Source organism: Thunnus maccoyii, chromosome 1 (genome assembly GCF_910596095.1).
Source record: "Thunnus maccoyii chromosome 1, fThuMac1.1, whole genome shotgun sequence".
Taxonomy (NCBI): Eukaryota; Metazoa; Chordata; class Actinopteri; order Scombriformes; family Scombridae; genus Thunnus; species Thunnus maccoyii.
Genome location: NC_056533.1, coordinates 25,082,780 through 25,110,776, shown reverse-complemented (window position 1 = coordinate 25,110,776; position 27,997 = coordinate 25,082,780). Strand labels below are relative to the sequence as shown.

The window sequence follows — 27,997 nt, the reverse complement described above, 5'->3', positions numbered from 1 at the left end:
ACCTTTTAATACCACTAAAAATCCATAAGAGGGCAGTAAGGCACAGAGATCCGGCAAAAGAGGCCAATCCCTGAATTCTGAAAGTTTACTTGACATGATTGACATGTCATCTGATAAAAACCCAGCACGTTTGCTGTCAACAAACTGACACTTGCAACCATACATTTAAATAGCAGGCAAACCATAAAAATATGAGCGCTCTGAGTAATACAATGCAGTCATATTTATACAGATTTAGAAATGTATATTTTAATATTTAATGTTTTACTATTAGAGGGATAATGAGGGTAATATCATATAGATAATGCAGCTAAAACAGATTAAGACTGTTCTAGTGATACCCCGGAAGATAAAGTACAATATAAACTCCTATAAAAAGAACTGCAGCCACACTGTAATCCTCTGGAGAACACAAATAATTTCATCAGGCCTGGTTGGAGGGAACTTGCAGGCTGCAGTGGCTTTATCGACGACGAGAAAAAAGGACCAGTCGAAGAGAAAGAGGAGCCATAAAAAAATGCAGCAGAGCTCGGTGCTGTCGGCCTGGTTCCGGCTGGGTTCGTTTTGCAGGCTGTTTGGGAATACTTAAAACGGGCGCAGAGCCGACACAAGAATGTGCAGTTTTTCAGAGGGGCGGAGACAAGCCTGCTTTGCATCCATAGCGAGCTAAGCAGCAGCGTATAGGCTGCCTGCCTCACTGTATGCTGCTGTAGAGACTAGCCTAATTAAGTTTACAATAGGACACAATACGCTTCTCTCTCGGTCCTTCTGGGCCGTGATGGGTGAATGTTTTTCGGTCGCAGAGCGCAGTCACACAACCCGGTTGGCTTATTTTTCGGTGCTGCTGAACTAACCAGAATCGTCCATTGGTAGAAGTGACACTGAGACTCGAACAAGTGACCCGCCTAACAGAGTTATAAGTGCGGCTTTTTTTCTGAGAGGGGAGAGACGCAACATTGTAACCAGGAGGAAACATCGCAGGGTCACATTAAACGGATACCAGCTTGTTTTTTTTTCCCTCTACCCGACGCGGCTGTTTCCCTGCGGGGTGGCCATGAAAAGTGGACTGTCTGGTTTGTTTTCTCCATCCACTTCCAGCCTGCATGGAACAAAGTGTGCTTTCTGTCACATAACCTGCGCCGTGAGGTAGATCCAGGCAGGTTTGTCAGCGTTGGGGTTAACATTTCTAGTCAAGAGTCCAGCTTCTCCCCCCCCCTCACCCACACCCCCAGTATAATCATCATGAGGAGCACCGAGGAGGCAGAGGGCTTTGACGGCGAGGCCTCCAACACTTCCATGATCTCCGGGGCCAGCAGTCCGTATCAGCCCACCACCGAGCCCGTCCATTCAAGGAATGTTCTGGGGGGGATTAGGTGCGATGTGGAGTACCTCAAGTCATACTTTGGCATATTAAAGGTGGTTGAAGTGGTAAGTTCACAGATGTTGGCTACAGCCTCATAAAAGTGGTTAAAACAAAAAAAATGACGCACCATTGGTGGACATAACATCCACCAAACAGCCACTAACATATGATCAGAAAATAAATGCACTTAAGGCTTAAGTTTTATCCTTTTGAAACAACTGAACCACATATTAAGCATTAACATCAAATTTATTACTTAGCACTGAAATGATGGGTTAAACCCCTAAACAGATGCTGGTCTACCTGAACCATATTGCTGATAGTGGTCCGTCAGGTCTGGCTAGTTCATCACATGTGCAGGTATAAGGGGTGACGTCTCAAAATCTCAAGCCAGCCATGCTTTGCACACCTTGGCAAAACATGTGCATGTGTATTCTCAGTTGAAGTATACCATTGCTTTAACAAGATGGTGCAGTAGTCCAATTGTAAAATGTGTTCTTTGTAGAGCTGCAGTGATTAACCGATTAGTCGATCAACCAAATATCAATCGCCAAGTATTTTGATAATCGATTCATCGTTTTGAGTCATGTTTTAAGAAGAAATGCTAAAATGTTCTGGTTCCAGCTTCTTAAATGTAAATATTTTCTGGTTTCCTAAGTCCTCTATGACAGTACACTGAATGGCTTTGGGTTGTGGACTGTTGGTCGGGACAAAACAAGACATTTAAGGTTTAATCTTGGACTTTTTTGGAAACAGTGATTGACATTTTTCACTATTTTATGATATTTTAAAGCCCAAACGACTAATTGATTAATTGAGAAAACGATCAACAGATTAATCGCTAATGAAAATAATCGTTAGCTGCAGCCCTGATTCTTTTTATCCTTTGTTATTCCTTTATAGTAATATCCACAGTACCTTAGTGATCTTATTGTGCTTTGTAGTATATTGTAGTACATGTCTTATGAAAGCCTTGTATCGCTTTGAGGACATTATAACTTTTTTGATTTGCATGTTTGTAGGTAGGCAGAAAACTTAATTCCCACTGTGTGGCTACTTCCTGCTCTTCCACTGCTGCTCATGAAGTCCTTCATTGTGATTCTGGGTCTAAGAGAATATACCTGATGATACCTGTACATTTGATTAGGTCCTGAATGTCTCTTAGACAAAACAAATCACAAAATACCCAATGACTTCATCTGCTGACCATTTCTTGTCAGTATGTAGTGATCACTGGACAAAGCATATTTTCGCTGTCACTTTAAACCAATACGCCTAAACCAGATGTTTGAACGCACAGAGGAGACAACAAAGCTGAACGAGGGCTCCCAAAGCTCTGACAATTCAGCAGAGGAGGAAATATCTGTCAAGCCAGAGCAATTTCTCTTGTTCTGTTGCCAGCAGACTCAGATGCAGGCATGCACACTCATACACATGAAGCGGTGTGTCCACAACAGGAAAAACCATGCAGTTGAGGAAACTAGCAATTACCTCAAACAGCGTTTGTGGATAGCACAAGCAAACTAAAAGTCTAAATTGTTAGAAGATAACACTCTGTAGTTCATCACTGGCTTCTCTGCTTCACTTGAAAACTTTTCTTTAACTTTAGAAAGTATTTTCAGCTTGTGGGTGTCTGAGCGTCCCACTGGTCTTACAGAGGAGCACAGTCAGCGGCCTGTGCTGTTGCACACACCTGTGATGTTTACCTCTCTGTTCGTGGGACGTTAGGATAGGAGGCCATCTGTTGTCAGTGTGGGAGAAGCCTGGAGCAGACAGGAACTAAAGAGATTCATATTCACAGTCTTCATCTGTTTCACAGCAAATGATAGAATTTTGTTTTTGTTTTGGTTGCTTAATGGCAGCAGAAAAACAATTATAGTTTAGTTTTTCTTTTACATTCCCTTAGCAGCACAGCCCCCCACAGATAAAGAGAAAGTATTGGGGCTGCAACTAATGATTATTTTCATTATCCATTAGTCTAAGGATTATTTTCTCGATTAATTGATTAATTGCTTGGTCTATAAAATGTTAGAAAATAGTGAAAAATGCCCATTGCAATTTCCCAAAGCTCAAGATGATGTCTTCAAATTGCTTGTTTTGTCTGACCAGCAGTCTAAAACTCAAAGATATTCAGCTTTACTACCACATATGACAAAGAAAAGTAGCAAATTGTCACAATTAAGAAGCTGGTAACAATGAATTCTCACAATCAATTATCAAAGTGGTTGGCAACTAATTTTCTGTCGATCAACTAATCAATTAATAAATGAGTTGTTTCAGTTCTGAATTGTAATAACATTTAGTCCCTTATTGTCCTACATGTCCTTCATTCATGGATGCAAGCATACTGGTGCCTGGCTGCATGGTTCTGATGCGATTGCCAATCCATGATAATTTAAATAGATGATTAGAAGGAATTCTTCCTCTGTGACACCATAATGATTCTTAAATGGGCCCCTCAAGTGAACCGTGATTTCAGAAATACATTTACCAACCACCATCATCTGCAAAAAATACTAAATAAGTCGTGCAAGCAGCAGAGACAGGATGTAAATGCTCTAAAGGAGCACACTGTAACACACCTGTTGATAGAAATGCCACGCATGAGCAGATAAATGTTTCTGCAAGGACATAGATATTTTTCTGGTGTTCGCAGTAAAATATAGCACTTTACAGGTAATGTAAATACACATGTGCATTATCTGAGTTTATACTACCAACCTTCTATTTGCACCGTTCTGTTCTGTTTACTTCAGTGGTTTGTTCAGCTCTGATACTGACTTTCCAGTTCGAACTAGTCACATTTTTCCTTCACTAACAAGGACAGGACTGTTGAAAGTCATCCAAGTTTATGCTCGATATCTTAGATGACGCCTAGAAGGCCAGACGTTAATTGCGTTACTGTCCTGCATTTTTACTGCAATATCCTCTAATTGTTTAACTCTGTCCCAGCTGAGGCTGCGTGACGATCTTTTAGAACTGATAAATGACAAAATAGAGATGACTGCATGTGATAAAGTATACTGGTTGGGTCATGTAGCACAGTTTCTGCTCAATCTGGCAATTCTGTTATTTTTATCATTGTGTTAATAGGCAGCTGTTCCCTGACTGAAAGTGCACTCGAAATCTGTCTTCTTAATAGATCATCCTTATACAGAAATCAGCTACATGAAGTAATGATTAGGATCAATGTTAAACGGACTGGTGCAGATTGTATCAGCTTCTTTAAAGATCCAAACACGAGGAGTATCTCTCTGCACACACGGGGGAGTTAAGTGCTGAGTTTTTATTAGGCTTTTGTGATGATGTCAGTTTTCATTACTCAAAGGTTAGCGGGCTGTAATCATCACTCCACTGTCTGTGGCCTTTGTCCATACTTCTTTATGACTTTGCCAAGGAAATGTTTATCACATGACCTCCACACCCAGTCCTTGTTTACACTGGGGCAATAGATCCTTTGACATAAGTCTTATTTAATGTGTGCATACATTGTTACTGCTGTTATTTTGTTCTACATTATGCAATGTACACAATGTTTCTACTGTTTCTACACTTTCATCACTATTAAGCAATTATATTGATATTACCAGTGAATGTGGTCATACTGCAAGTGATATTGGGTGCATGATTAGTACCGTTCTCCTCATTGAACATTCAAGGGACTTTTAAGTGATAGGTTTTAGTATTTAAATATCAAATTAAATGTTATATAATCTGGCTCCACTGGTCTTTTAACAGTCAGAATCATTTAGTTGAGTTTATGTCTTTTGCTCAGACTAACTTTGGATTGATTCCTGTTTAGTGCACAAACTTTAATTTTGTTTATATTAAACAAAATTTTTGTTTATATTTTATATTTATTTTGTTGTTGTATAAGATTAAATTGTGACAATTACACCAATAGATCATAATAATTTGTCAATAACCTGCATGTTCTTACCTACAATCATAATTATATCAACATTCTTTCGTTATAAATATGAGAAAGTGAGACGTGTGTATCTGAAAATGAGTTCATGTTTGGGGTTCACCCTAAAACGTCTTGGTCATGATCCGGCTTACTGTCAATAAACCTGCAGTTTAGCAGGTTTGGGCTTTGTGACTTTTTGCTCTGACAGCAGTTCCAGATGAATTTTAAGACAGCTTTGAATATCCAAAAAATCCAGACTGACGTCAAATTGTCAACATTCCTCTAGTCTGGATAACCTGGTTATCAATGTGCAAAGAATGGGGCCCAGGATGCTAAGTGCTAATAGACCTGTGTAATTGTTTCACACCAGAGGACTAAAATGCATTTGCACTGGCTCTTAAAAGCCTTTTAGAGTCAACTTGCTGCTGACCCTGTACTGATCCTAAACATCCCCCCAGTAGCATGAAACCTGACCAAGGTGTGTCCACCCTGACAGTTTTTTTTTTCTTTGTCTCTCTGATGTGACAGGGTCAAAAAAAGTCCAACTGATATTCACCTCATGTTCCTTTACACTGACAGGAATTTGATACTTTGTAGGGCCTGACATTACACTGATCAAATTGTCTCTGTTTCCCATCAGGCCTTATGCCTTCATGATGATCACAGTTCATGCATGATGGTGAACGTATATTTCCCTCTTTTAAGTGCTATTCTAACAAGTGGTAATTAAATATTATGCTAAGGTGTTTTTTTTTCAGTCAGTGGATGTTGTGTAATGAAGTTACCAGATGCTCCTGAATGTCAGCGAGCACTTCCTGCACTTCTGGTTGAAACATTACTTATTCAGAGCTTGTAGAGAGACATAAAGACAACAAGAGACTTGTGCATGCATGTGGGGAGACATTTACGCCATTGCCTACACACACCAACACACACACACACACACACACACACACACATTATCCTCTAGGGTGAAATATAACCTGCGTACAGGCTATGTTTTCCAACACACAGATGACTGTGGGCTGCTGCTCAGGCATATTTAACAATTTAGGGGTTTTTTTTAAAGTTTTTTTTTAGTGCAGAAGGTCCCATAGCACTTAGAGTGCAGTATATAATGTTGCATAGTCTCTGCAGCGAGGCCTCTTTTCTCCTCCATTAATTTTCTGTGCACAACAGATGGCGTATAAGAAGGGGATCTGAGTCCAAGAGGCCTTTAAAGGCATCTAATAATGTGCATAATCCCAAAGATAAGGATGTGTCTGTGTGTGTGCATGTGGAGAGCAGAGGAAGAGAGACGGTTTGCATGATCACGCACTTACGCACGCACGATTAACAGATTGTGTCGGGGTGAAGGTTGACATAAAATCATTACATACAAGATTAGACAGTATAGATCTCTGTGATCCCCCGCCTCCTCCCCCATGGCTGCCTGACACCTGCTACACAGGGACTTGGGGAGAGCATTATACTCTCTTCAAGAGACATGACATCATCCTTCAGCCTAAACAGCCCTGCACTCCTGTTTGGGTGTAACCTTTTTGGTTGTGTTACAGTCACAGACAAATTGTTATCCAACTACATGCTCTAATGAGGCTTAAACAGCTGCATAAAATTAAACTTGTGTCTTAAAGGTGTTTGGCACAGTGTGTCTGCAATACAGAGCGGCCCCTTTTTTATGTGTGTTTTTGCCAAAGTGTATTACTAGTCATGTGACACAGTTTGGGTTCATTTTGGGTTCATGGATTCATTACTGTCTGTGGACCTTTAATAGTTTGTCACAAGCATGAGAGTTCTCTACAGAGAGTTTGCTGGTGCCAGTCATCAGACAACAACTCTTTACTTGTCAGAAACAGTACGCTGCTCATTAAACTGGAGAAACAGCTATTGAACAGCTGAGAACAAGCGAAGAGGAGGAGCAGACTTAATGAGTCTGTTCGGATTTGTTCTCAAGTGCATTTGTTCATCACAGTCGAGTAACAAGATGCAAATAGCTGACCTGGATTTAAGCTGGATTCAGAGCAGATGAAAATATTTATTTGGTTTCCTGGTTTTAAAAATTTTGAAAAAGTCTTTTCGTTTTGAACCTTTTTTTTTTTTTTTTTACAGGGATGCTTTGGAGTCAGTTTACAAAGTTTTAGACTCAACTGCTTCTAAAAAATCTTTTCCCAGATGCTTTTCTGTATGGGAAAAGTTAATGAATATCTTCACACCAGAAAAAGTTTGAGTACTTTTTAAAAAAAAACATCCCAAAAATAACTGGGGTCCCAAATGTCTTTGTCCAAACAGACGATAATTCGTTAGCAAACATACCCATTGCATGTCCTGCTTTTTTTTGTTTTTCACTGATTTTAATATGTTTGTTTGTATCCATCTATTCTTGTCAAGTCTTTTGTTTAGGAAGAAAACATTTAAAGAGGATTTAGAGAGCCTTTTGAGACAGGGCTTATGTTGTAGCCATTAGAGGCTCCACACGGGTATGGATTACAACATATGGTGTTGTCACATATTAATGGGACAAGTGAGGGGATTTATGGAATAAAATGTTTTCTCAGGAACTTAAAAGACTTTTTACACTATCAATAATGCCCACCCAGATAGTGTTACTGTCTATTAATTTTCTCTTTCATTTATTGTATGTGATAATACTTAATTCACCTAAAAAGGAAACTTTTGTCTGCCTCCTCTTGGGTATGTCAGCCTTAGAGCAGAAGCCTGGAGCTGTGAGGCATTCAGTGTCTTACTGAGAAGAAGCTGCAAACGAGGCGGCACTTCAGTGATCTGTTCATAGATTGGATTATAAGATTTACGTTGCCTTTTACTGTTGTCAAAATATTTTCTGCACTTGCATTCAGTTGTATATGGGTTGGTGGGCTTAACAGAAACTGTAGCAAATATCTGTTATGTTTTCTTACAGTGTTAGATATAATCCCGCACTCTGCCAAAATATAGATGTGGCATTCCCCTCACTTTGTGGCAAAGCATGTGTTGGCCAAATATTTACCTGAATCTCTCAGTCTTTCCCTCTTGATCTGTGATTACATACTGATTGTTGTTCTTCTGTCTGATGTGGCAGTATCTAAATCAGCCATGTAGTATATATACAGTATAGCCATATAGCATGAAATTACACTAACAGAGATTGGGACTGCCTTTTTGGGGCATGAAGAAGAAAGGTAAAAAAAACAACCTTCACACCACATCCTTTACACTTGTGTAAAAGTTCATCTGCTCGTGTGAGGACAAGAAATGTTCATGCAAAACTGGCTCTTGCAGTTTGCATGAGCATTTGAAAATCCAATTAGATGAGACACTATTATAAAACAGTGTCTGCTTTCATTTTCAAGTCCTACTGTACATTAAGCGCATAGTCTGTGGAGAGAGAAATGCAGATCAGACACAAGGCATGCCTTGGTTGAGTAGTCAAACTACTCTTCCAACCACACATACATAATGTGTCGGATACAAAGGGTAAAAAGATTATAAATACACTGTAGCTTTCAGTTTTGTGCCTTTTTAAAGGCTTGTTGCCATAGATTTACTCACAATTTAACCTCCAGTAATCCCTCAACTCAAACCCACCATTATACAGTACATTATATCAATGTTTAATACAAAACCTGTCCCACACTGGTAGACCAACCAGATCTGGTCTAAACTGGTTTGAATTGGGCAGCTTCAGGTCGGTAATATGTTGCAGTGGCATTCTCTCGGTTCTGTTATGTCTCTGGGTTTTGGACTGCTCCGAGCCAATCGGTAATCTGTGTGTGGTTTTGTCAGGGTCTAGATGGCAGAAGAACACCTAAATAGCAGAATTTTTCCCATACTGTGGTTTGTTGATGGATGTTGGCTGGAGAGAGGCATCATCACAGGCTGCCAGGAGTGGGACTCATGAGATGGGCTCATGGCCTCTGGTCTATTCATAGGACAATCACTTAATCATCTGGAAAGCTTGGAATTTCAGTACTAACAAACACATTAAAGTGGAGAAATGGCTTGACCTCCAGTACACTTTATGCTAAAGAGCAGTGCAAGTGTTGTTTTTTTATATGTATTTTTTATTTTATGTTCTATTATTTACTGACACAAAATTAGTAAAGTCAAACCTTACTTATGTAATCTTAAACCTGGCTGAATTGAATTTAACTGACATCCGAGGAAATGTACTCTGTGATACTGCTGTTGTTCATAATCACTTGTTTTGTCTCCGTTAATACTTTTTGTAGACTGGCATAGGATCCCTTTAAGTCATCCAGACTCCAATCATACAAATCAAACAGGTTTAACTAATTTAACAGTCATTTATATTTTGGAACATTTAAATTAGAGTATACTCAACTTGTCCTACTGTTCTTCTCCTGTCTCTCTCTCTCTCTCTCTCTCTCTCTCTCTCGAACTCTCACTTCAGGTCCTATCGCTTATTGGATTCATCTGCATAGAAACTATCATGTTGTGTTCTCCCTGTGGAGGGGTCTACTTCTTCGAGTTTGTCAGCTGCAGTGCCTTTGTGGTGACAGGAGTCCTCCTCCTGATCTTCAGCCTCAACCTGCACACCAAGGTGCCCCACATCAACTGGAGCCTCACGGTAGGTACAGAACCCACCCTTGAAATGTGTCATAAAACCAGACTCATCATATGTTTGAGCTTACAAGAGGTTCTACTTAGGAATATGACAAAAGTTTGTCACCCTGTTTATGCTTAAAACCTTTTGCTAAATGCATCCTTCCTCATCTCTAATGAACTAACTTGTCCAAACTGTATATGGACCTGGGCTTGAAGGAGCCCAGGTCCATATACCTGGGCTCCTTCAAGCCCAGGACCTGGGCTTGAAGGAGCCCAGGTCCATATACAGGTATACAGGAGTCTTGTATTTAGTGTAAGGGCAAGGCTTAGCACACACTCACTATACCAGGTAAGCAAATGATGAAACTGTGAGGCTAAGGTTAATATGGAACTGGCTGGGAGGGCTTACAGTTGCAGTGTTACCAGGATATGCATTGTCAGCTGTAAACAAATCAGCTGGTGGGTGTTCTCCAGCAGATACTGGTTGCCTTTCAATATTTGCCTACACACACACACACACACACACACACACACGCACACACACGTTGGTGTGTTCTGAGCTGCAGGGAGTGGAAAAACAGCTTTTAACTGTATTTCCAGAGGCCACACAGCTTACATGTCGTAGTAAAGCTGTGGATGTTAAGCCAGATGTCCAAATCCAACCATAGCTATCAGATTGCTTTATGGTATCCTTGGTACTGTATTCTACCTCAAACACGAAGAGAGGGTGTGCCTTTGGCTTCTCCTTCTGGCAGAACGACACCAAATGAAAGTCTTTTTACAGTCGCAGAGAGGCCCGAGCCAATTTAGAAGTGCTGGTTTAGGAACTTTCACCAGCTACCTGTGACCAGTATAGTCCATATAATCTAAAATCCTCCTGTTCACTCTTTTTCTGAGACGTTCTGTTCTTTTTCTCCTGTGGCTCACTGGACATTCTCATCTTAGCTTCACTGGTGAATTATTTTTCCACTCAGGTGTATTGTATAATAGTCTGTATAAGAAAACTAATTATTGTGTGTTTGTGTTCATGTGTTTGCGTGCAGAGGTGTGGTTGTGGGTTGCGACTTGGCTCACAGAGGAGGTTGTTCTTTAAAGAAGTTAGACTGTGGTGGGCTGCAGGCTTGGCTCATTGTTGTTGCTGGAAAACATGCTGTTATGCACAAAGATATTGAGGTATATTTTGAGAACAACAATTTCGGTGTTGTTTCTGTTTGCAACTCATGAAACCCTGTGCTATACACTTCTTTGGATACCAAACCGTAGCAGCAAAAGACTTACAGTAGGTGTTGCGTTCCAGATTTCACAGTCTCTCCCCTGACTCCAAACTGTAGTAGCTAACAAGCCCACGATGCTCGCTTCCTCTCCACAGTGCAAGCTCTACCCCACGCTGTTTATATCTATCAAGTTCAAAGCTGCTCCAGGCACATTGGGCCCCTGAGAATTTCACCATGAGTAAGCATTTCAGAGTGTTAACCAACTGTTAACCCTTCCGCTGCCTTCTTCTGTTTCCAAACTTCAAATGTGGACTGACGCTGCCATCACACCGCTATAGAGCGAGTTGTTTTATAATGCGGTTGAGAGTCTCAGGAGGAGGGTTTTGATCATAGAATTATGTGTTACGTGATCCCATCTCCTCCAATTCACCCTCTATGATGACTTTGGCAGTGCTGCGGGGGAAACACAGGTCCTGACCCCGACTCCCTCCCCTTCCACACGGAAATAAAGGCAGTCCTTGCTTGTAAAGCCACTTGGTGACTTCTAGTGGTTGAGTTGAACTTTTGGGTTTAGATTGCATGAATGAGCAATTCATGCAATCTAATTCTCAATTGGCCAAATAACTGTCGGCCATGTTGAGAGATTCTTGGACAGAAGTGGGACAAACTTGCCTTGCGAGGCAGCTGGATTCACGGGATCACGACATCACAAGATCACGCAAGAATCCTTCTTGTCAGGCTTCAAGTTACGTGCTTGTGTCCTATGAGGATTCTCACGTGATCTCATGATGTTGTGATGTCGCAATCTTGCAACTCCAGCTGCCTCGCAAGGTAAGACAGTGATAGACAGTGATAGACAGATGGTTCATCCAATCATCTGCCAAGTATTTTTTGAAAGTGCCTGCCCTTTTCCAAACTGTTTCCAAGGACAGCTTCTCAGATGGTTCTGTTTAACAAACCATCTGGCGTGTCAGGTTAGGGACAAACCCCAAGGACACACACAGTGAAGAACATTAACAACCCAGAGGAAGGGAGGGAAGGATGTTTGTGTCGTTATTCTCCCTTTAAAAAGAGAGCAACGGTTTGAATTCCCTGCCAGTGTGCCCAGTGAATTCTGGTTGTTTTGTTCTGAGTAGACAGTATCTCACTACAGTTAACACATGAATGAAGTGGCTGCTTCAGACAGAGGAACCATGGAGGGTGCTGACTGGACCTGTCACAGCCTTACACACATGCCAAGTGGCACAGTGTCTATTCAGAACCACTGTGTAATCAAATGGTATCTATTAACTTAGGAATAATATTGTTTGCAAAGGAGTACAACAGTTTCTACAGGTTCCTTCGGTTCATTCTGTATGTTTACAGTAGAGCTGCAACTACAACTATTTTAATAGTGAATCTATTATTTATGGGTGTTTTTTTTAAGGGAGATTAAGCAATTATCTAGTGTCTAAAATGACAGAAAATAGTGATGTTTAATAAGCTACCAGAGCCCAAGGCAACATTAGATTCAAATAGGTTGTTTTGTTCAAGCAGCAGCCTAAAAGTACTTAGTTTATACGGAACATAAAAAAGCAGCAAAGTCTGACATTTGAGAAGCTGGAAGCAGTGAATGTTTGACATTTTGGTTTGATAAATTACTTAAACAATTAATTTATTATGAAAATAGTCACAGAAATTGCTAACTTCAACTTGTGAATGAATTGATTAATTGTTTCAACTCTAATGTACAGTATCTTCACATATGTAAGATAATGCATCCTGTTTCTTTGTTTGACCCCATGTTATCCTGTCTGTAATGATCTACATCTCTCTGCTGAGGGTTGTGGTTATCATTAGCTGTAGCCATTAATCTATCATCAGCTCAGATCAGAGACCACTTTGCTCATGTTGTATTTACTTTACCTACAAGTGGAATCCAATAAAAGCTTTCTTGGTTTTGACAGCTGACAGTTTGCCACCCATGCAGACAAAAGACACAGAATACTTTCCCACTATCTTTATTTCCCTTTTAGAAAGAATCAGGCGTAGATGTAAAAGCCGGAGAGACGTTTTATTCTCGCTTGAAGCTTTCTGGCCCTGTATGACTTGCTGCGACTGTCAAGCGAATATATTTCCTAATCAGTGCTCTGCTGGGTCCTTCAGGGTTTCCATAGCTGCAGTCTGATGAGTATTTCCCGCTTCTATCTTGAGAGACAGAAAAATAGAACCACATATAGCGAATATAACATGGAACATCATGTGTTTATATAATATTAAGTGCAGCTTGTTAAGATTAATTTTAAAGGATGCCAGTTTTGTTTAATGCTCCGAATCTTAGCAGATAGAGAGAAGATTGTGAAAGACTGATGCAGGCCAATAATAAGCCAGAGAGCCAGTGGTTTGGTCCAGTCTCTGCTTGTGTTATTTAAGGTTTTACAGAGTGCTGGCCTGGTTAAAACCTGGAATGTAGGAATGACTGAAGTAGGGAGACTGAGGGTCAGCTGCAGGGACTGAACTGACTGGATCTTGAGAGAATCTGTGATCTAAACACTGTATCAAGGCTTCGCTGCACATGAAAACAGGACCCTGGAACTTGAATAGCCTATACAGTGTTTCCTGTTTAACCAGTCAGGCGAGATAGATGGGACTGTGTGTGAGCAGTGTTTGCAGTGTGTGTGTGTGTGTGTGTGTGTGTGTGTGTATAGTGGGTGGGGCTATGATTTCAGTAGGAATTTGGGATTATAACACTGGTGTACATTGACTGTGCCAGTTAGTGTGAAGTGCTATGTTTACATATTAATGTGTTACTGATTAAACCCCAGGATCAGTTGCCAATTATTATAGTTTTTATGCCCTGCTGAGTCGCCTGAGTTGTCTGTTGTATGTGTGTGTGTGTTTGTGTGTGTGACATCGCCATTGTATGAGCCTTGTGGGTCATGTGAGAGACCATGTCTGCAATGATTACAATCATGCATCTGATCACGAGGGTCGTGCCCCAGTCATGCTGAGCGCATCATTATTAACCCTTCCCTAACAGGAGAGAAAAAACATCAAAGCGAGGTATCTCTCACTCTCTGTCATTCTCCTCCTCATGGGGATGTTTGTGTGTAATATGTGGATCTAGGTGGCTTTTAACTATGCGCCGTTGGCTTCTTTGCCCTACCGCGGTTTTAAATGTGGCTTGGTGAAGCACCAAGGATGCAGACGGGCTGGTTAGAAGAATGTTGGCTCAACATGATGCATCACCACTTCAGGATGTTTTACCTGGATGTGGTCGGGGGCAGTCACCTAATCCAGCAGCTTTGTTGTGAAGACTAATACAAGTTTAAATAGTGTCAAAACTGCCTCAAAAATGGCCAGACTTTAAAAGAGATGCACATACCACATATACTATCTGTAACATTTGTAACAGCATTGATACAGCTGCATTGTGCTTAGGACGAAATGTTGTAAATAAATGTATCTATTTTGAATTCCATAAGTAATATGTTCAATAATGTCTTTTGGGGTGACATACATATCCTGCCGTGAGGAAAAATGTCTGCTGTGTGTAGATGATTGTATGATTAACTTCTCTATTTTTGAGTACTCTGCCTCAGTCACTTCTCTTAATAAAAAACTTGGTAGACAGTTCTGAAAAAACAGTACTTATGCACATCTGGAATCTAGTGTCATCATGTATGTTTTTGTGTGTTCCTGTAGGACCTTGTTAACACGGCTGCCAGCACCATCTTCTTCTTCTTGTCATCTCTCGTGCTGATTTGTATCAACCACAAAACTGGAGCTGAAATAGCAGCAGGGGTGAGTAGCCAGAGCCAACTATGGCTGTTTTGTTTTATAACCCTCATACTGCATGTACTGGTGCAAACAAAGCAGACATCTTTACAACTCACCTGGTATGTCAGTACATTTTCGTCAAGCTATATCCAGTTAACATGTAATATCCTATGAAGGCATATCACGAAGAATGCATGCATGTGTGTGATACGCCCTCAGTAATAGTCTCATTTAGGTTTGGTTTTGTGCTGACAGATCACTGAATTATCTGACCGTTACTGGTAGATTTGTCATCACTGAGTCATCATGCTATCTGATGAGAGAGCAGAAAGAAGCCAAAGTAAACCTGAATGCATATTTTCAAACACCAAACCATTTGTGTACATGTGTGTGTGTGTTTTAGCAAAAATGCTTAAACCAATTTATCTCTATGTCTGTTCTTTCACTATAAACACATCAGCCTAAATCAAGTTTGCATTGACAAATTTAAAGGACGCATTTCTAGAACTGTGTTTCCATGCAGCATTTATGTCTTTGCTTCCCATTCAAATTCAGACGTTGTTATTCTACTTCCTGTTTCCACTTGTACGTAGATCTTTGGCATCCTGGTGACAGGTGTGTATGGCCTTAACACCTTCCTGGCTGCACGGAGGTGGCGTCTAGGCAATGGCTGCCAGGGGGCGGCTCAGACCAGCGAGTACATGCGAGCGCGCACGGCATCTCGCGGAGAAATGGAGGCACGACCTGAGCTGGCATGAGTGCCAGCAGACAATCAGACAGGGGAAGATCACACTACCAGCAGCTGACTGAGAGGACCACTACTCCTTGCCTTCAGAACAGTATTGCATATAAGTCCAGAGCGGTACGGCGATCTCCCAGCTCACCACACGCTTTTGACTTCTCATCACAACACTTGGGCTGCTCTTTCTGCCTTCATTTCATAGCCCCAGATGTGCTCTGTGGCTTTGTTTGTCCTGGCTGCAGCAACACATAAACACTGCGCAGTGAAGAGCTCAGATTGAGGTTGAGTCAGAATTTTCTGTAAGACTTTTCATCCACATATCTTTCTAAATCAGAGTGAAGGATGACTTCCACGGAGAGCCAAAGACAGGCTGACTTCACTATAACTGTGTATCGACCTCCTGGTGTTGACTTTTTAAAAAGAAAAAAGTTTTGTGTTTCACTGTGAATGAAGTCGGGTAGCAGAAGTTCAGCTTTTGTATGATTTACTTGCGTCACGTCTGTTAAGTCTGTGGTGATAAATGTGATCGTATATCCAGGAAGCCACTGGATCAGCAACATAGCCTGCAGTACAATAAAAGCACCGTGACTTTTCTGTTCATTCTTTGATACTGACATCAGTCTTCAGCTTCTACCTGTGGACAAGGCTGACATGAGATATTTTATTCTGAAGATTACACATGCTGACATAGAGTTTGCTCCTTCTTTGTCTTGACTAACTTTAAAAATGCCTTTTAACATGTGACCTTTAGCCACTAGAAAGATCTTTGCCGCCAACAATCATACAGAAATAATACAGGGTCATTCTTAACTGCAATAAAGACTGGCGCTACAGCAAAAGATGAATATTTTTGAAATGATTAACAGACTTCTTTGCAACACTAATGCACCCAATGAAACCAAAATATATATATGTGACTGCCTTCCAAATTTTCCAAAACTAAAATCCTTAATGCTTTATTCCGTCTATTTTTGCCAGGTTGTGTGTAAACTACCCACATTTATTCCAAAATTTGAGTTTTGAGGTATGTGTTAGGTCAACACTGTGAGCCAGAATGGGTGACGTCAGGCGATGATAAAGTAATTGGCATTTCGTTACTTTTGCACATATCCAAGGCTTCAGGTAACAGGTACGGTGATGGCACATCAGTGAAGTGGTTCATTTTGAAACAAATATCAGTAGGCGATCAGTGCCCTTAGCCTATACGTATATACTGTATCTCAGGTATTGACACACTCCTTCCAACTTTAATTCTTTAAAAACCATTTGAAATGAAATCACAGGGTGCCTCGACCTGAACGCTGTATCTTAAAGCATTTCTAATTATTAGACATAGAGAGTGGAATTAAGTGATAAGTGATTAAACTGTCCAACAGAGGTGTTAAGGTGGGAACAGTGGGTTGAATTTATGGTACATTTAGCATTATTGTCGCAGCTTTCACTCTGTATATGTTTGAGTTAAAATGTCTGTACATGTATCTGCAGTATACTAGCACATAATTTATGTATTATCGAATCTCTATCATTCCACAATGCAGCGGTTATAAAATAATACATACTCCTTTCATGCTTTTCTTTTCAGTTGATGTACTTGACGTGCAAACAGGCGACCTAATCTTGAAAAATCAACATATCTGTATCACAAGACGAAGGAAGACTTCATTATTGATGTCTTACATTGCTCGAATGTATCAAATCTACACTATACTCTGTAATTCAACGTGTGTTTTCTTTCTCAGTTGTGTGTAAATGAGGTTTGGGTAAGAGTTTGTACAGGGTCTAAACTTACTGTATAGCTCCACCTTCTGGTCTTCATCTAAAATGTATTTCTTGTGACTTCAGTGGACTGAGTGCACAGCCTGATAGTTGTGTTTGTGTGAAGGAACATCACGAATGATCAGTAAAGATGATTTCCTATGAACTAATATAGAAGTAGTTGTTTGAAGAGACCGGAAATGTATTTGACCGTGGGTTAAAATGAAATTAAAACTTTATGGCTACTTGATTTATTGTTTGCCAACACAGTTAAACAACCTTATAAGTGGCCACACTACACAGTATGCTTGATTAATCAGGCATTTATCATGTCTTAGTAACTTATATCATGTTCAACTGCTATTTCTCCTTGTTTGGTGACTGAAATAGTTGTTTAAATAGACAATCACACTTGTATTTATTCACTACATGGATGGATTTATTTCCGTGTAATATAACGATGTTCACTTAAAATTTGTACAGCAAACTCTGCATTATGCTATTTGATAATATAAACTGACCATCATATTTGACTAAAAAACTATCAAGCTGCAGCTCTTTGTGTACAGCTTTGTGCTACAGTGTGCTATGATGAATTTGTATTTATGTGGAAAAAAAAAAAAAAGAAACACTTTCCACTAGTTTCCAGATTGTGCAGTAGCAGAGTTCATGATCAGTCCTTGTGTTTGAATGAAATTAGAACTTGCTTCTTTTAAAGTGAGATGCTCTCCTGTTTCCTTTCAATCGTGTATGTTGTGTTAATAATTACAATAAGTTCTGTTATGTACAGCATGGAGCCCTACTTAGCTGAATTTTTGTATTTAAAACAGTCTTAATAAGCCTCACATCAGTTTATAGTGAAAGTTTAAATAAAGTGATTTGGACATGATTGAAAACAGATCAAGTTTTTATTCAAACATCTGTTGCACAAAGGGGAAAAACAGTAAAAAAACAAACTATATTTAATTTACAACAGTTCAGCAAGAGGCCTCAATTATAAAATGGTGCTGAATTGATCCTGGCTGGAAGATTATTTTTCATATTGTGTATGCGTTTCAAAGGGGGTGTGACTGAGTGTCATTGCTGTCCAGTGAAAACTTTGTACAGTATCTCCACATTAGATTAATTTTTAATTTTTCACACTGAAGGATTAAACGTTTCTTTATAGTTTGAGAAGTGCCTTCTACTTCTTAGGATAGGAGTAAATTTAAAAATATCTATTTGAAAAACATATGATCACAAAGCTTAAAACTTTTTCCTCAGTTTATGAAAAAGGGATGTTTTGGTGATGCCTGTTTTGAAGCCACTGAAGTAACAAAATATTACAGTTAGCCAATTAAAGGCACAATAGTGTTTAATCATAGCCACAACTTTGGGAAGTATTTTTTCATCATATTTTTACACCCTTTAGGTACACAAAAGTTGAAATTCAACATGGAAATTAGAAGCCACAGGTGCCAATTTTCAGTCTTCCATTTTTAATTTACAACACCATCGCAACACTTTGGTAGTGCAGTGTGTATTACATTATAAACAGTCACTGTGGCTTTCTAGTGCTTCTAATTTCTCAGTAGTGGAGAAATTGAAAACAAAAAAAGTGAATGCACAACCAAAATAAAAAAAATAAAAAAGCAATGATTCACATACAGGACATTTAGAATTCAAGAAAATAATACTGAATCACGTGGCTTCAATTCACAATTATTCACACAGACACACAGGTTGGAAGAAGCACATACAGTAGACGAACAGTAGGGCAGTGGCTCAATATTTAGGTTAACTGAATAAGTTTGAAACGTATCTTCATTTCTATAACTTCAATCCACACAACAATTCTCAAACAAACATTTTGGGACATATAAACCACCAGCAAAGGTCTGGATATCATGCAGCGGAGCGCAACCACATGATGATACAAAAGTCATATTTAAAGGCCGATAAGTAAACATCATCCTCACGTTATAAAAATACACTCCTGTAAGCATAAAGGCAGTTAGGCAAAGGTTGTAACCAGCCAACCTGCAACCAATCTGTTCTTCTATATACTGTACATATGTGTTTTATAGTTCTACTGTGAAATGATAAATGAAGATGATGATGCCCTACTTATATGTGCCTCATGTCTTTTTTTTTTTTTTTTTTTTTAATAAGAGGACTTCCATTTAATAACCTCATTATGAGTACTCCAGAGCATTTATTCACCAAGTGCGTTAATTTAGTGTTGTAGTTTAATATGTCTGTTGATAGGGTCATGGCACATTCCCCAAAAGTCAATATTAGTTATTCTTTCAGAAGTAAACAAATGCTTCCAAATGTAGATACGGCTTCTACAAAGTCAGCATAACAAGACCAAACAAGTTTCACAGCTTCGTAATAGTTTAAGTGTCAGGTTGATCATTTAATTTACATTTTTCCCAAAAAGACACTGGATATAAGGGTGGGCATTGAAAATAGGGGGTTTTTTTAGTATTATTTTCACATCATTCTATTTGTAATGAACGTTTATTGGTTAAAAAACAACATAAAGATTTTGTTTCCTGAATTTGTTGACATGATAAATCTGTGAGATACCTCTCTACACTTGGATGCCCAACGGAAGTCATTTATTCAAAAAGGATAACTGAAGAGGATGTGTTCCCCCTCTGTTTGGCTCTAGAAGATGAACGCACTTAATGAACCAATAATCAATATGACCTTAATGTGATTTCTACAGTATTAACGTAACCTTGTGGCATAATGAAACACTTGCGGATCTATGCAGATGACAGTTCAGCTACAGCCATGTCTTCTGCATAGGATTATTTTGTATGACATATCCGCTGGTGAGGGTCAGTGTGGTCTCAGTCCGAATCAGAGTCTGAAAATTCATCTAGAAGACAAAAACACATCAGATATCAGAATGAGTGATACTTCTTAACGTGGGTTTTATGTGTACCAGTGAATAAATAAGTGAAAAGACCCATCTAAAGACAAATGCAGAAAATATGATGCATTTGGTCGTCTTTTAAACAAGGACAGTACATGATGGATAAAACTATCTGAGGTTGGGTTATGATATTGCAGAAAGAGTAATGAGCTAGTTTTTTTATGAAACTACATCACTAGTGCTGCTTCAACACTTGAAACTTTGTTGTTTAAAGCAGCGGTTCACCTATATGTCACAAAAAGAATATGCACCTCCCTTTAGTGTTATCAAGCCATGTGGATAGTTTAGATTTTATTTATTGAGGTTTTGTTCCACCACCCAAATGCAACAGAGGTGACAAAATTGAATTTGTGGCATTCGAAGCACCGAAAATGTTTAAACTCAGCAGAAACAAACCTGTCCAGAGACAACATCAGCTGTAGTTGTGTACAGCAGTTAATATCAGAGTGAAAAAAGCTGAATTTGAAAAAAAAAGTGTACATAAAAGGAGATTTTCAAATGTTTAAGAGGTCTGTCTTGGCTGTAACTTGCGCCCTCGTGTTTGCAAAGCATAAACACAACTTACCTCAGCGCAAACAAGTTTTATAGTTATTGAATCTATTTTATTTTCATCTGCACACAAATATAGCCCAAATGTTTAGGTCAAAATTTGTTATAATGTGAACTGACCCTTTAACCTCAGACAGGGACGGAGGTTTGTTATAGTATCGTATGGGTCAGATACAGTATATATTTATGGAAATATATGTATGTACATATTTTATAAAGAGTTTTTAATATAAAGTATGTCCATATGTAAACAGCACATTATTTGATATACATGATCTTATATGGCCATATAGTATAACAGATTTTCACTCAGTATATTACCTTGCTGTCTTGATGGCTCGTCGTTGGACTCCCCTCCTTGCTTTAGAAAATTGGCCAGCTCATTAAAAATGAAATAAAAATCTAAAGCAAATACGATGGTGGCAATGAATCCGAATACCTGTGATGAGACAGACGTTAGATATCAATACAGTGAAAAACTGCAGGTTGAAATAAGAACTGAAGTTATTGGAAAACAGCTAAGTGTGTGTGTATCTGTGTGTGCACACTATGTAATAAATGATGGTGGTACAGGATTCAATCAGATAGTCAACGTTACCCCGGCTGCCTTGGAGGAACCGTCTGCATATTTGGACACTGCAATAATGGAAATGATAAAAAAGATGATGGAGGCCGTCACACATCTCATGAAATCCTTTGAGAGAAGAGAAAGAAACACTATTATTTAGAGGAAAAACAAACATTGGATGACAGTTCTTCTCATCATGTAAACACATTCATATCAACTGTTAAGGTTCAAGTCTCACCATAAGAGGCCAGAGGAAGCCCTTAAACCTCTCGTTGAAGTTGGTGGAGTATGCAAACAGCAAGAAGAGAGCAGCCAGGAACTCCAGCAGGGGAACTGTCACAAAGGCTGCTGCTTTAGACGCAGCGAAACACACAAACGATACGAAGGACAAAGCCTACAAAGGAAGTTAAAACAGAGAGAGAATTAAGTGTCCTTAATGTGTTTAATGAAAGATTTAAAACAAAATCCTTGGCTGAAGTAGAATCATCTGTGGTAAAAGGCAACTTAAGGATATCTTTTTTTTTTTAGTGACAGACATTGAGCAGCTTTTTCTCACCTGCCTGTATCTATTTATACCTGCTGCCTCCTTCCCCTCATCTACTGTATGATTTATTTTTTACTACGCACTTATGTGTATTGCACCTTTCTTGCATTGAAGTGCGTATCTATTTATGTCTAAGTGAGCTGCTTTAAGCTGAAGGCAAATCTACATTTTTAATCTGATTGATAAATAAAGTAGAATCTTCTTTGATCTTCTCCCTTCAAGATAATGTTACACCGCCCTGCAGCTGTAAGACTGTGTCAATTACAGCTTCAGGCCTACTTCCTGTGAGGAGACACAGCTGCTAAAAGACTGTTTATTAACACAGGCTTGTACACTGTTACAGTGAATCCTCCTCTGTTTCTCTCTCACCCACACAAACACATTGCAAACACCCACACACACAAAACTATCATGATTAAAGAGGATGTTAAAATGTGCTGTGTATGTACAACAAAACCCCCAAAACTGTTATCTACAATACAAGTAAAGAGCGTCTTCCCTGTTTCTTTTATGCTCTCCATTAGAAGTGCTGGACAAATGAAAGCAAGTCCAGACACTGTAATCTCAAACAGGCCCGGCCATCTTGTCTTTGTCTCAGTCATTCATCCTACACTGGCCTGAGGGTGGGAACTCCCCCTTTCTGAACCCGAACTGCTGCAGCTGCTGTTCTTTAAAAAAAAAAAAAATAGTGCTACTGAGCAGCATCCTGTCAAAGCTCCACAAGATCTCCCTGTAATCAGACAATGCCTACAGGTAAAACTATACTAAAAGCTTTTCTCTGAGGTTCTGAGTAGATCCTCCGGCATGTTTGCTTTTGAAGAATAAAGTCTGGGATGTTGGGATCATTCATCACAGCACAGCAGCATTATACTGTACATTATCTGGCAACAAAGACAAAGCACTCAAACGCTTTGGATGGCTTAGATGTGCACATCAATGGAGCTAATTGTTTTCCTTCTTATTAATGGTTTGGAGAGCAAGAATCCACTGTAACATTCATATGAACTTCTCGACTGTTTGTAACTTCTGGAGTAAAGAATAACTGCATAACGAAGTCAAATCACGGAGGATAGAGCATGTTTTTCAACCGCTGCACCTAAAAGGTAGGCGATGAGTCAAAGGAGCAAATATTAAAGGTAGTGAAACTTGCTCTGAGTGCATATGTGAGCTTCAAATCTTACAGAAATACCAAATCTCCTGGGATCACAGTACATTACTGTGCAAAGATGTCTGACAATCCTTACTGTTTTTTTTGTTTTTTTTAGTTTTACCACCGATGGAGGACGGATACTTTGCACACATTTATCACACCATGCATTAACAGCTTGTTTGAAACAACTTTGAACATATTTCAAACTCTAAAAAGAAAGCTTCTTGCAGCAAGTGTATAACCTATGATTTCATTTTCCTTATTGGGTCTGTTGCTGGCTGACACTGTAGAATCCTAATGAGAACGACACGGTGGTCTGACACACTGTGTACAATAATGCATGCTCAGCAGGATAAATGTCTGACTAATACTTCCAAGAATGGCAAAGCTACAGGGTGTTTTCTCTTGAAGCTTCAGTGACTGTGGGCTGATTTTACACAACCTGTGAGCTTTAAATTATATCAATAAGATAATAAAAGTGACACTTTCCAACAAGAAAAGCTTCCCAGCTACAGCACACACACAGGAAAACAAACACACACACTGGATGTGGCACAATACAAAAAAAAAAATCACACACTGTGAGTATGCAGAAGTAATATTACTTTGCTAAACCTTAAAACCTACAATGCACTCAAACTAGCCCAACTTTATTAGTGTTTCACACTTTTTACTAGAAGAAAAGGTTTATTTTGCCCAGGCGTTGACAGCTGCCGCTGCTCAAATTCAATGGAGATGAATGAAATTTTGGTTGTGGCACTGACAGCTATGAAAAATTACACTTACAATTATACAACTTGGTAACATTAAGTAACTTTATTCATTTTTGCATCAGTGTGATGAAGTTCCTTTATTTCTAAGGTATTTAATGTACTTCATTTGCCAAAAGTCAATGGATTCTGATTATTTTATCTACAGTATGAACAGTTTCTCACCTGATTTCCTTCCCAGAAACAATACTAAATCACACTATATATCAAAATCATTACAGACACATACATTCATAGATAGAGAAGTTTATCCATTGTGTAGATTTTCCAGAGTGACAGGGACACTGTTTCTGTAAATAAACACTGCTGTTGCATTTTTTAAAAATGCAATTCAACAATGATGTGAGCACCACAAACAAAACCTCCTTCACATCATTTGTATTAAGGTGGAGGCAAAAGGATAACTCAAAACCTGGACAAATAAAACTAAAATCTGCATGGTTCAATACCACTAGTAAATGAGACACTGTGTTGGCATAATTTGGGTGAATTGACCTTTTAAATGCCAAAGATAAAGAATCAAAAGCATGCACACTGTAAATTATTATTGTGCTACCTTACACTCGTACTACATACACACAGCAGAGTATCTGTTTAGCAGAGTTGGTATAAGGCACCCGGATCTTGCCACATCATATTTCATGATCTGCGATGGCCTAAAAAAAGCCACAACTATTTAAAACACAGTATGTCATTTTATGTGAGGAACTCATTTTTGCCTTGAAGGTTCATGCTCTATTTCATAGCAGTGAATTATTTTTTATGATTATGGCATTATCACAAATGTCCTAACGTTTTCAAACCATTACAACACTACAAAAGTTTAAATCAGTCTTCACTTCTGCTTTCTACTGTCAGCAGAGGCCAGGGGGGTTTTTTAGTTGTCTGATACTGCAGAGTTTTAGCCATAGGAGTGAAGATGACAGTCACACAGTGAAGTGGCAGTAAAGAGGCTGGATTGTGTGAGTGAGTTCATATTATGGCAACAGAATGAAGGATGTGACTGTGTGGAAGATGACTGCTCTCTCACAGCCCAGCATGACCTGAATGCACATGAGATAAATGTGAGGGGTCACACAGACCCCTTCCCACAAATGCCTGATGCTGAAATCCCCCCCACATCCACCCAGTCAATCCAAAGTAACTTCTCTATGAGCTTTAGCTTTTTCAATTGATTATCCACAAACACAGAGATTGAGAGAAGCTCAGACTGTTATTTAGAAGCACACATAACAGCGCAGATGAGTCATGCAGGCAACAATGAGACTCTTCTTTGTGTATCATTATCCAGTTTAAAAGTTTATTCCAAGTTTTAGGAGTTTAGGCCACTCCATAGCTGCTATAACCCCTTACTGCTCCTCCCTTTAGTAATGGAAACCTTGTGACGGAAACACTGACCGACCTATTTTATAGATGACAGTTTACCAGTCTGTTAAAGTCATTTCTACATGTGCATTGAAGCAATAGCTGCCATAACTGTTAGGAAACTGCAGATAAAAGTACCCAAGAACGCAGCGCGGTTTGATTTTTGTGCGCACTAGGCGACGCAGTGGTTCAGTAACAGTATCATTTGTTTAAGAAGTGATTCCTCTGCTCATTTCTTACCACTTCAGCAATAAGCAGCATTCCTTTCCTTGAAGAGGCGAACTCTTTGCCGGGAAGAATGGAGAGTAAGATAGTCTGGCGCGGCTGGTTCGCGTTGGGAGCCTCGATGTCCCCCATTGTTGAAAAGAAAAATTAACTCCTCAAACTACACGTAACGTACCAGATTCAGGGCAAAACAGAAAGATATGTGGAGGCGTGAGGCTTCTCGGAGGTGGAAACGGAAACAATGACAGCGCGGAAACGCAGCGCGAGCTCCCAGAAAGTGCAACATCTGCTTTCTCCAGATGTGAAATGCGATGCCCCCAGCTGTAGGCTATACAACTCAGCACTGACCCAGTGGAGTGGAAATATCCCCACTGATGATGTCATGAGGGCAAAGAAAAAGTCTTTTTTTTTCTTTCTTTCTTTTTTTTTTTTTGTTATTTGTTGTCTCAGCAAGATTTATTTCAATTTAACAAACATTTAAAATATTTTTCAAAAAATTACAATACAAGTTACAGCATTAGACTGGATTACAGTTGGAATCTTAAACATGGTGAAAACTGGCAAAAACTTTGAACTGGTGCACACTTTTTGAAACATTGTGCAATAAAGCTTTACAATAAGCAAGCAAGTAAGTTATTAATATTTCAGAGCACGTGAAAGAAAATAATCTTGTTAATTCTCACAGAATGCTGCATTTTTATTTATTTATTTTTTTCATGTCATGTCTTGACTGACTTGATTCTGGGTTTCATTTCTTGGCTTGTTGAATGTGATGTTCTTGAAAATTGTGTAGGTGTCCACAGTCAGCAGCCCAGCTGACAAGAAACCAATTATCTGCAAATAACAAATCACAGAATAAATGCAACATGTCAACACATCTGGGTTCCTGTGTGTGTGTGTGTGTGTGTGTGTGTGTGTGTGTGTGTGTGTGTGTGTGTGTGTGTGTGTGTGTGTGTGTGTGTCTGTGTGTGTGTATGTGTGTTGGTGTGTGCATCCAACACATGTACACAAATAAAGTGGAAAGTGTATTTTATTGTATGGCAAAACTAAAATCCTTGTGTCAAATTTTGCCCATGCAATGAGATGTGAGATTGCAATTATAGAATAAAAATATATTTCTCACCCCTCCAACCAGTGTGCCTGTGAAAGCGTATGTTCTCAAGGCAATAAAACTCAAGACGAGAAAGTAGACTGCTGCAAAAACTGAATTGAAAGCATCCTGAAGAGAAGAGAAACCAGATTAAGTTTTATTAACTTATTAAATGCCACACGTAGTTATAATATTCAGTTCTCACAAGGAATAACACTTCACCCACAACGAGAGGCCAAAAGAAGAGAGTAAACTTCTTGTTGAGTTTGAGCAGGTACAGTAACAGCAGAAATGAAGTGATCAGCAACTCTATGAACGTGGCTGCAATGTGCTCTGATCTGGATGCTGTGGCAAAACACACGAACGCCACAAACAGAGTCACCTAAAGCAGAAATAAACAGACACAATACACTGATTCATTCTTATGGCAACAAAATATAAGTCATACATAAAACAACATGCATTGAAATAATAAAAATGCTTGAATTTTAATACCATGACTTGTGATTTTTCACTAATCTTCCAGTAGAGAGCAGCACATCAGTCATGGCATTCTTTTGTGGTGCACATGACAGTTTTTTCTTGAGAAAGAGGAACTAAGCAATCTGACCCTGAACCAACCCTGATTTTCCATGTCACATTTTCAAACCATTTTTCCAAACGCTCTTTTGCTAAAGCATCTAAATTGCTCTCGGCATGTTAATGTGGGTCATGTTATCAACAAACTAGTTTTAGAAACATGGTTTACTAAAATATGTCAGACGAGCTTTGTGTCTTTCCTGCTCTTGCTTCATATATCTGTTCCCCTTTCTAATGTGTACACGTATTCTGTGTTTCAGTGTACATCTGCTGCAAAAAACTTAATATACAAATGTCTCACCATCTCTGCTAGTTTCAGGATGCCTCTCTTCGATTTGAGAAAAGCAGTGTCCACGTCCATGGTCGTTGTTATATTTTGATCCTCTGACATGATAGTGGAGGTTCATTTGCAGAAGACGGCTCACGCTGTCTGTTTCCTGAAACATGCAATTTCCTTTAAGCTGTAAAGGAAATAACAGTTAGTAAGAATATATGCAATATTTTTACACCAGCGGTTACTTCTGCATGACTGAAAAAGCAAAATAGGACATTTATATAATGCTCTGACCTTTATAAGAAAATATACTCAAAGCTGAAGAATGAATGAAGAATGATCTCCATCAGGGACCTGCTAGTAATGGAAGAAGTTTGTTTAATTTTGTTTGGAAAACACTCGAGGCACTTTGTTTTTTTGTGTGTGTTAAGTTGAACAACTATACATTGTTGGATGTTTTAAAAAGTACCACTGACCTCATAGTGAAACTACATGTCAGGTATTTTAAGCCACATGAGCAGAGCCACAAAACATTTTTTCATAACAAAATATTTCCCTATATGTGTTTGTGTGTGTGAGCACATAATGCACGCAGCTGTGTTTGTACAGTACCCATATTAATTGCTTTATTTATAACAGTACAAAAACAGT

General features: G+C 39.2%; 3 protein-coding genes across 3 annotated transcripts; 1 reads left to right on the top strand and 2 right to left on the bottom strand.

Annotated features, from left to right (window-relative positions):
* The first annotated feature begins 372 nt into the window (after nt 1-372).
* cmtm4 (CKLF-like MARVEL transmembrane domain containing 4) lies at nt 373-18,027 on the top strand. Its single transcript, XM_042417115.1, has 4 exons — nt 373-1,428; nt 9,682-9,858; nt 14,735-14,833; nt 15,403-18,027. Exons 1-4 carry the CDS (start codon nt 1,243-1,245, stop codon nt 15,565-15,567), a joined length of 627 nt encoding a protein of 208 aa, XP_042273049.1. The 5' UTR covers nt 373-1,242; the 3' UTR covers nt 15,568-18,027.
* A 168-nt stretch (nt 18,028-18,195) lies between these two features.
* Nucleotides 18,196-25,754, bottom strand: cmtm3 (CKLF-like MARVEL transmembrane domain containing 3). The gene is made up of 5 exons (XM_042417127.1): nt 25,419-25,754; nt 21,588-21,743; nt 21,380-21,475; nt 21,103-21,220; nt 18,196-20,175 (listed from the first exon to the last, which is right to left on the bottom strand). Exons 1-5 carry the CDS (start codon nt 25,533-25,535, stop codon nt 20,147-20,149), a joined length of 516 nt encoding a protein of 171 aa, XP_042273061.1. The 5' UTR covers nt 25,536-25,754; the 3' UTR covers nt 18,196-20,146.
* Nucleotides 25,755-25,852: 98 nt separating this feature from the next.
* LOC121900666 (proteolipid protein 2) lies at nt 25,853-27,505 on the bottom strand. The gene is made up of 4 exons (XM_042417140.1): nt 27,374-27,505; nt 26,720-26,875; nt 26,527-26,622; nt 25,853-26,237 (listed from the first exon to the last, which is right to left on the bottom strand). The coding sequence occupies exons 1-4, from the start codon at nt 27,461-27,463 to the stop codon at nt 26,118-26,120; spliced, it is 462 nt and encodes a 153-aa protein (XP_042273074.1). The 5' UTR covers nt 27,464-27,505; the 3' UTR covers nt 25,853-26,117.
* Nucleotides 27,506-27,997: the final 492 nt, after the last annotated feature.

Bases quoted from the DNA above. Each gene is read 5' to 3' on its own strand.
- LOC121900666 (XM_042417140.1), bottom strand. From the start codon at position 27,463: ATGTCAGAGGATCAAAATATAACAACGACCATGGACGTGGACACTGCT. The intron at 26,623-26,719 runs GTGGGTGAAGTG...TCTTCTCTTCAG, and splicing joins TCTTCTTTTGGCCTCTCGTT to GATGCTTTCAATTCAGTTTT. The intron at 26,238-26,526 runs GTGAGAAATATA...TGTTATTTGCAG, and splicing joins CAGGCACACTGGTTGGAGGG to ATAATTGGTTTCTTGTCAGC.
- cmtm4 (XM_042417115.1), top strand. From the start codon at position 1,243: ATGAGGAGCACCGAGGAGGCAGAGGGCTTTGACGGCGAGGCCTCCAAC. The intron at 9,859-14,734 runs GTAGGTACAGAA...GTGTTCCTGTAG, and splicing joins ACATCAACTGGAGCCTCACG to GACCTTGTTAACACGGCTGC. The intron at 14,834-15,402 runs GTGAGTAGCCAG...ACTTGTACGTAG, and splicing joins GAGCTGAAATAGCAGCAGGG to ATCTTTGGCATCCTGGTGAC.
- cmtm3 (XM_042417127.1), bottom strand. From the start codon at position 25,535: ATGGGGGACATCGAGGCTCCCAACGCGAACCAGCCGCGCCAGACTATC. The intron at 21,221-21,379 runs GTAACGTTGACT...GTCTCATCACAG, and splicing joins GTTCCTCCAAGGCAGCCGGG to GTATTCGGATTCATTGCCAC. The intron at 20,176-21,102 runs GTAATATACTGA...TTTGTCTTCTAG, and splicing joins CGAGCCATCAAGACAGCAAG to ATGAATTTTCAGACTCTGAT.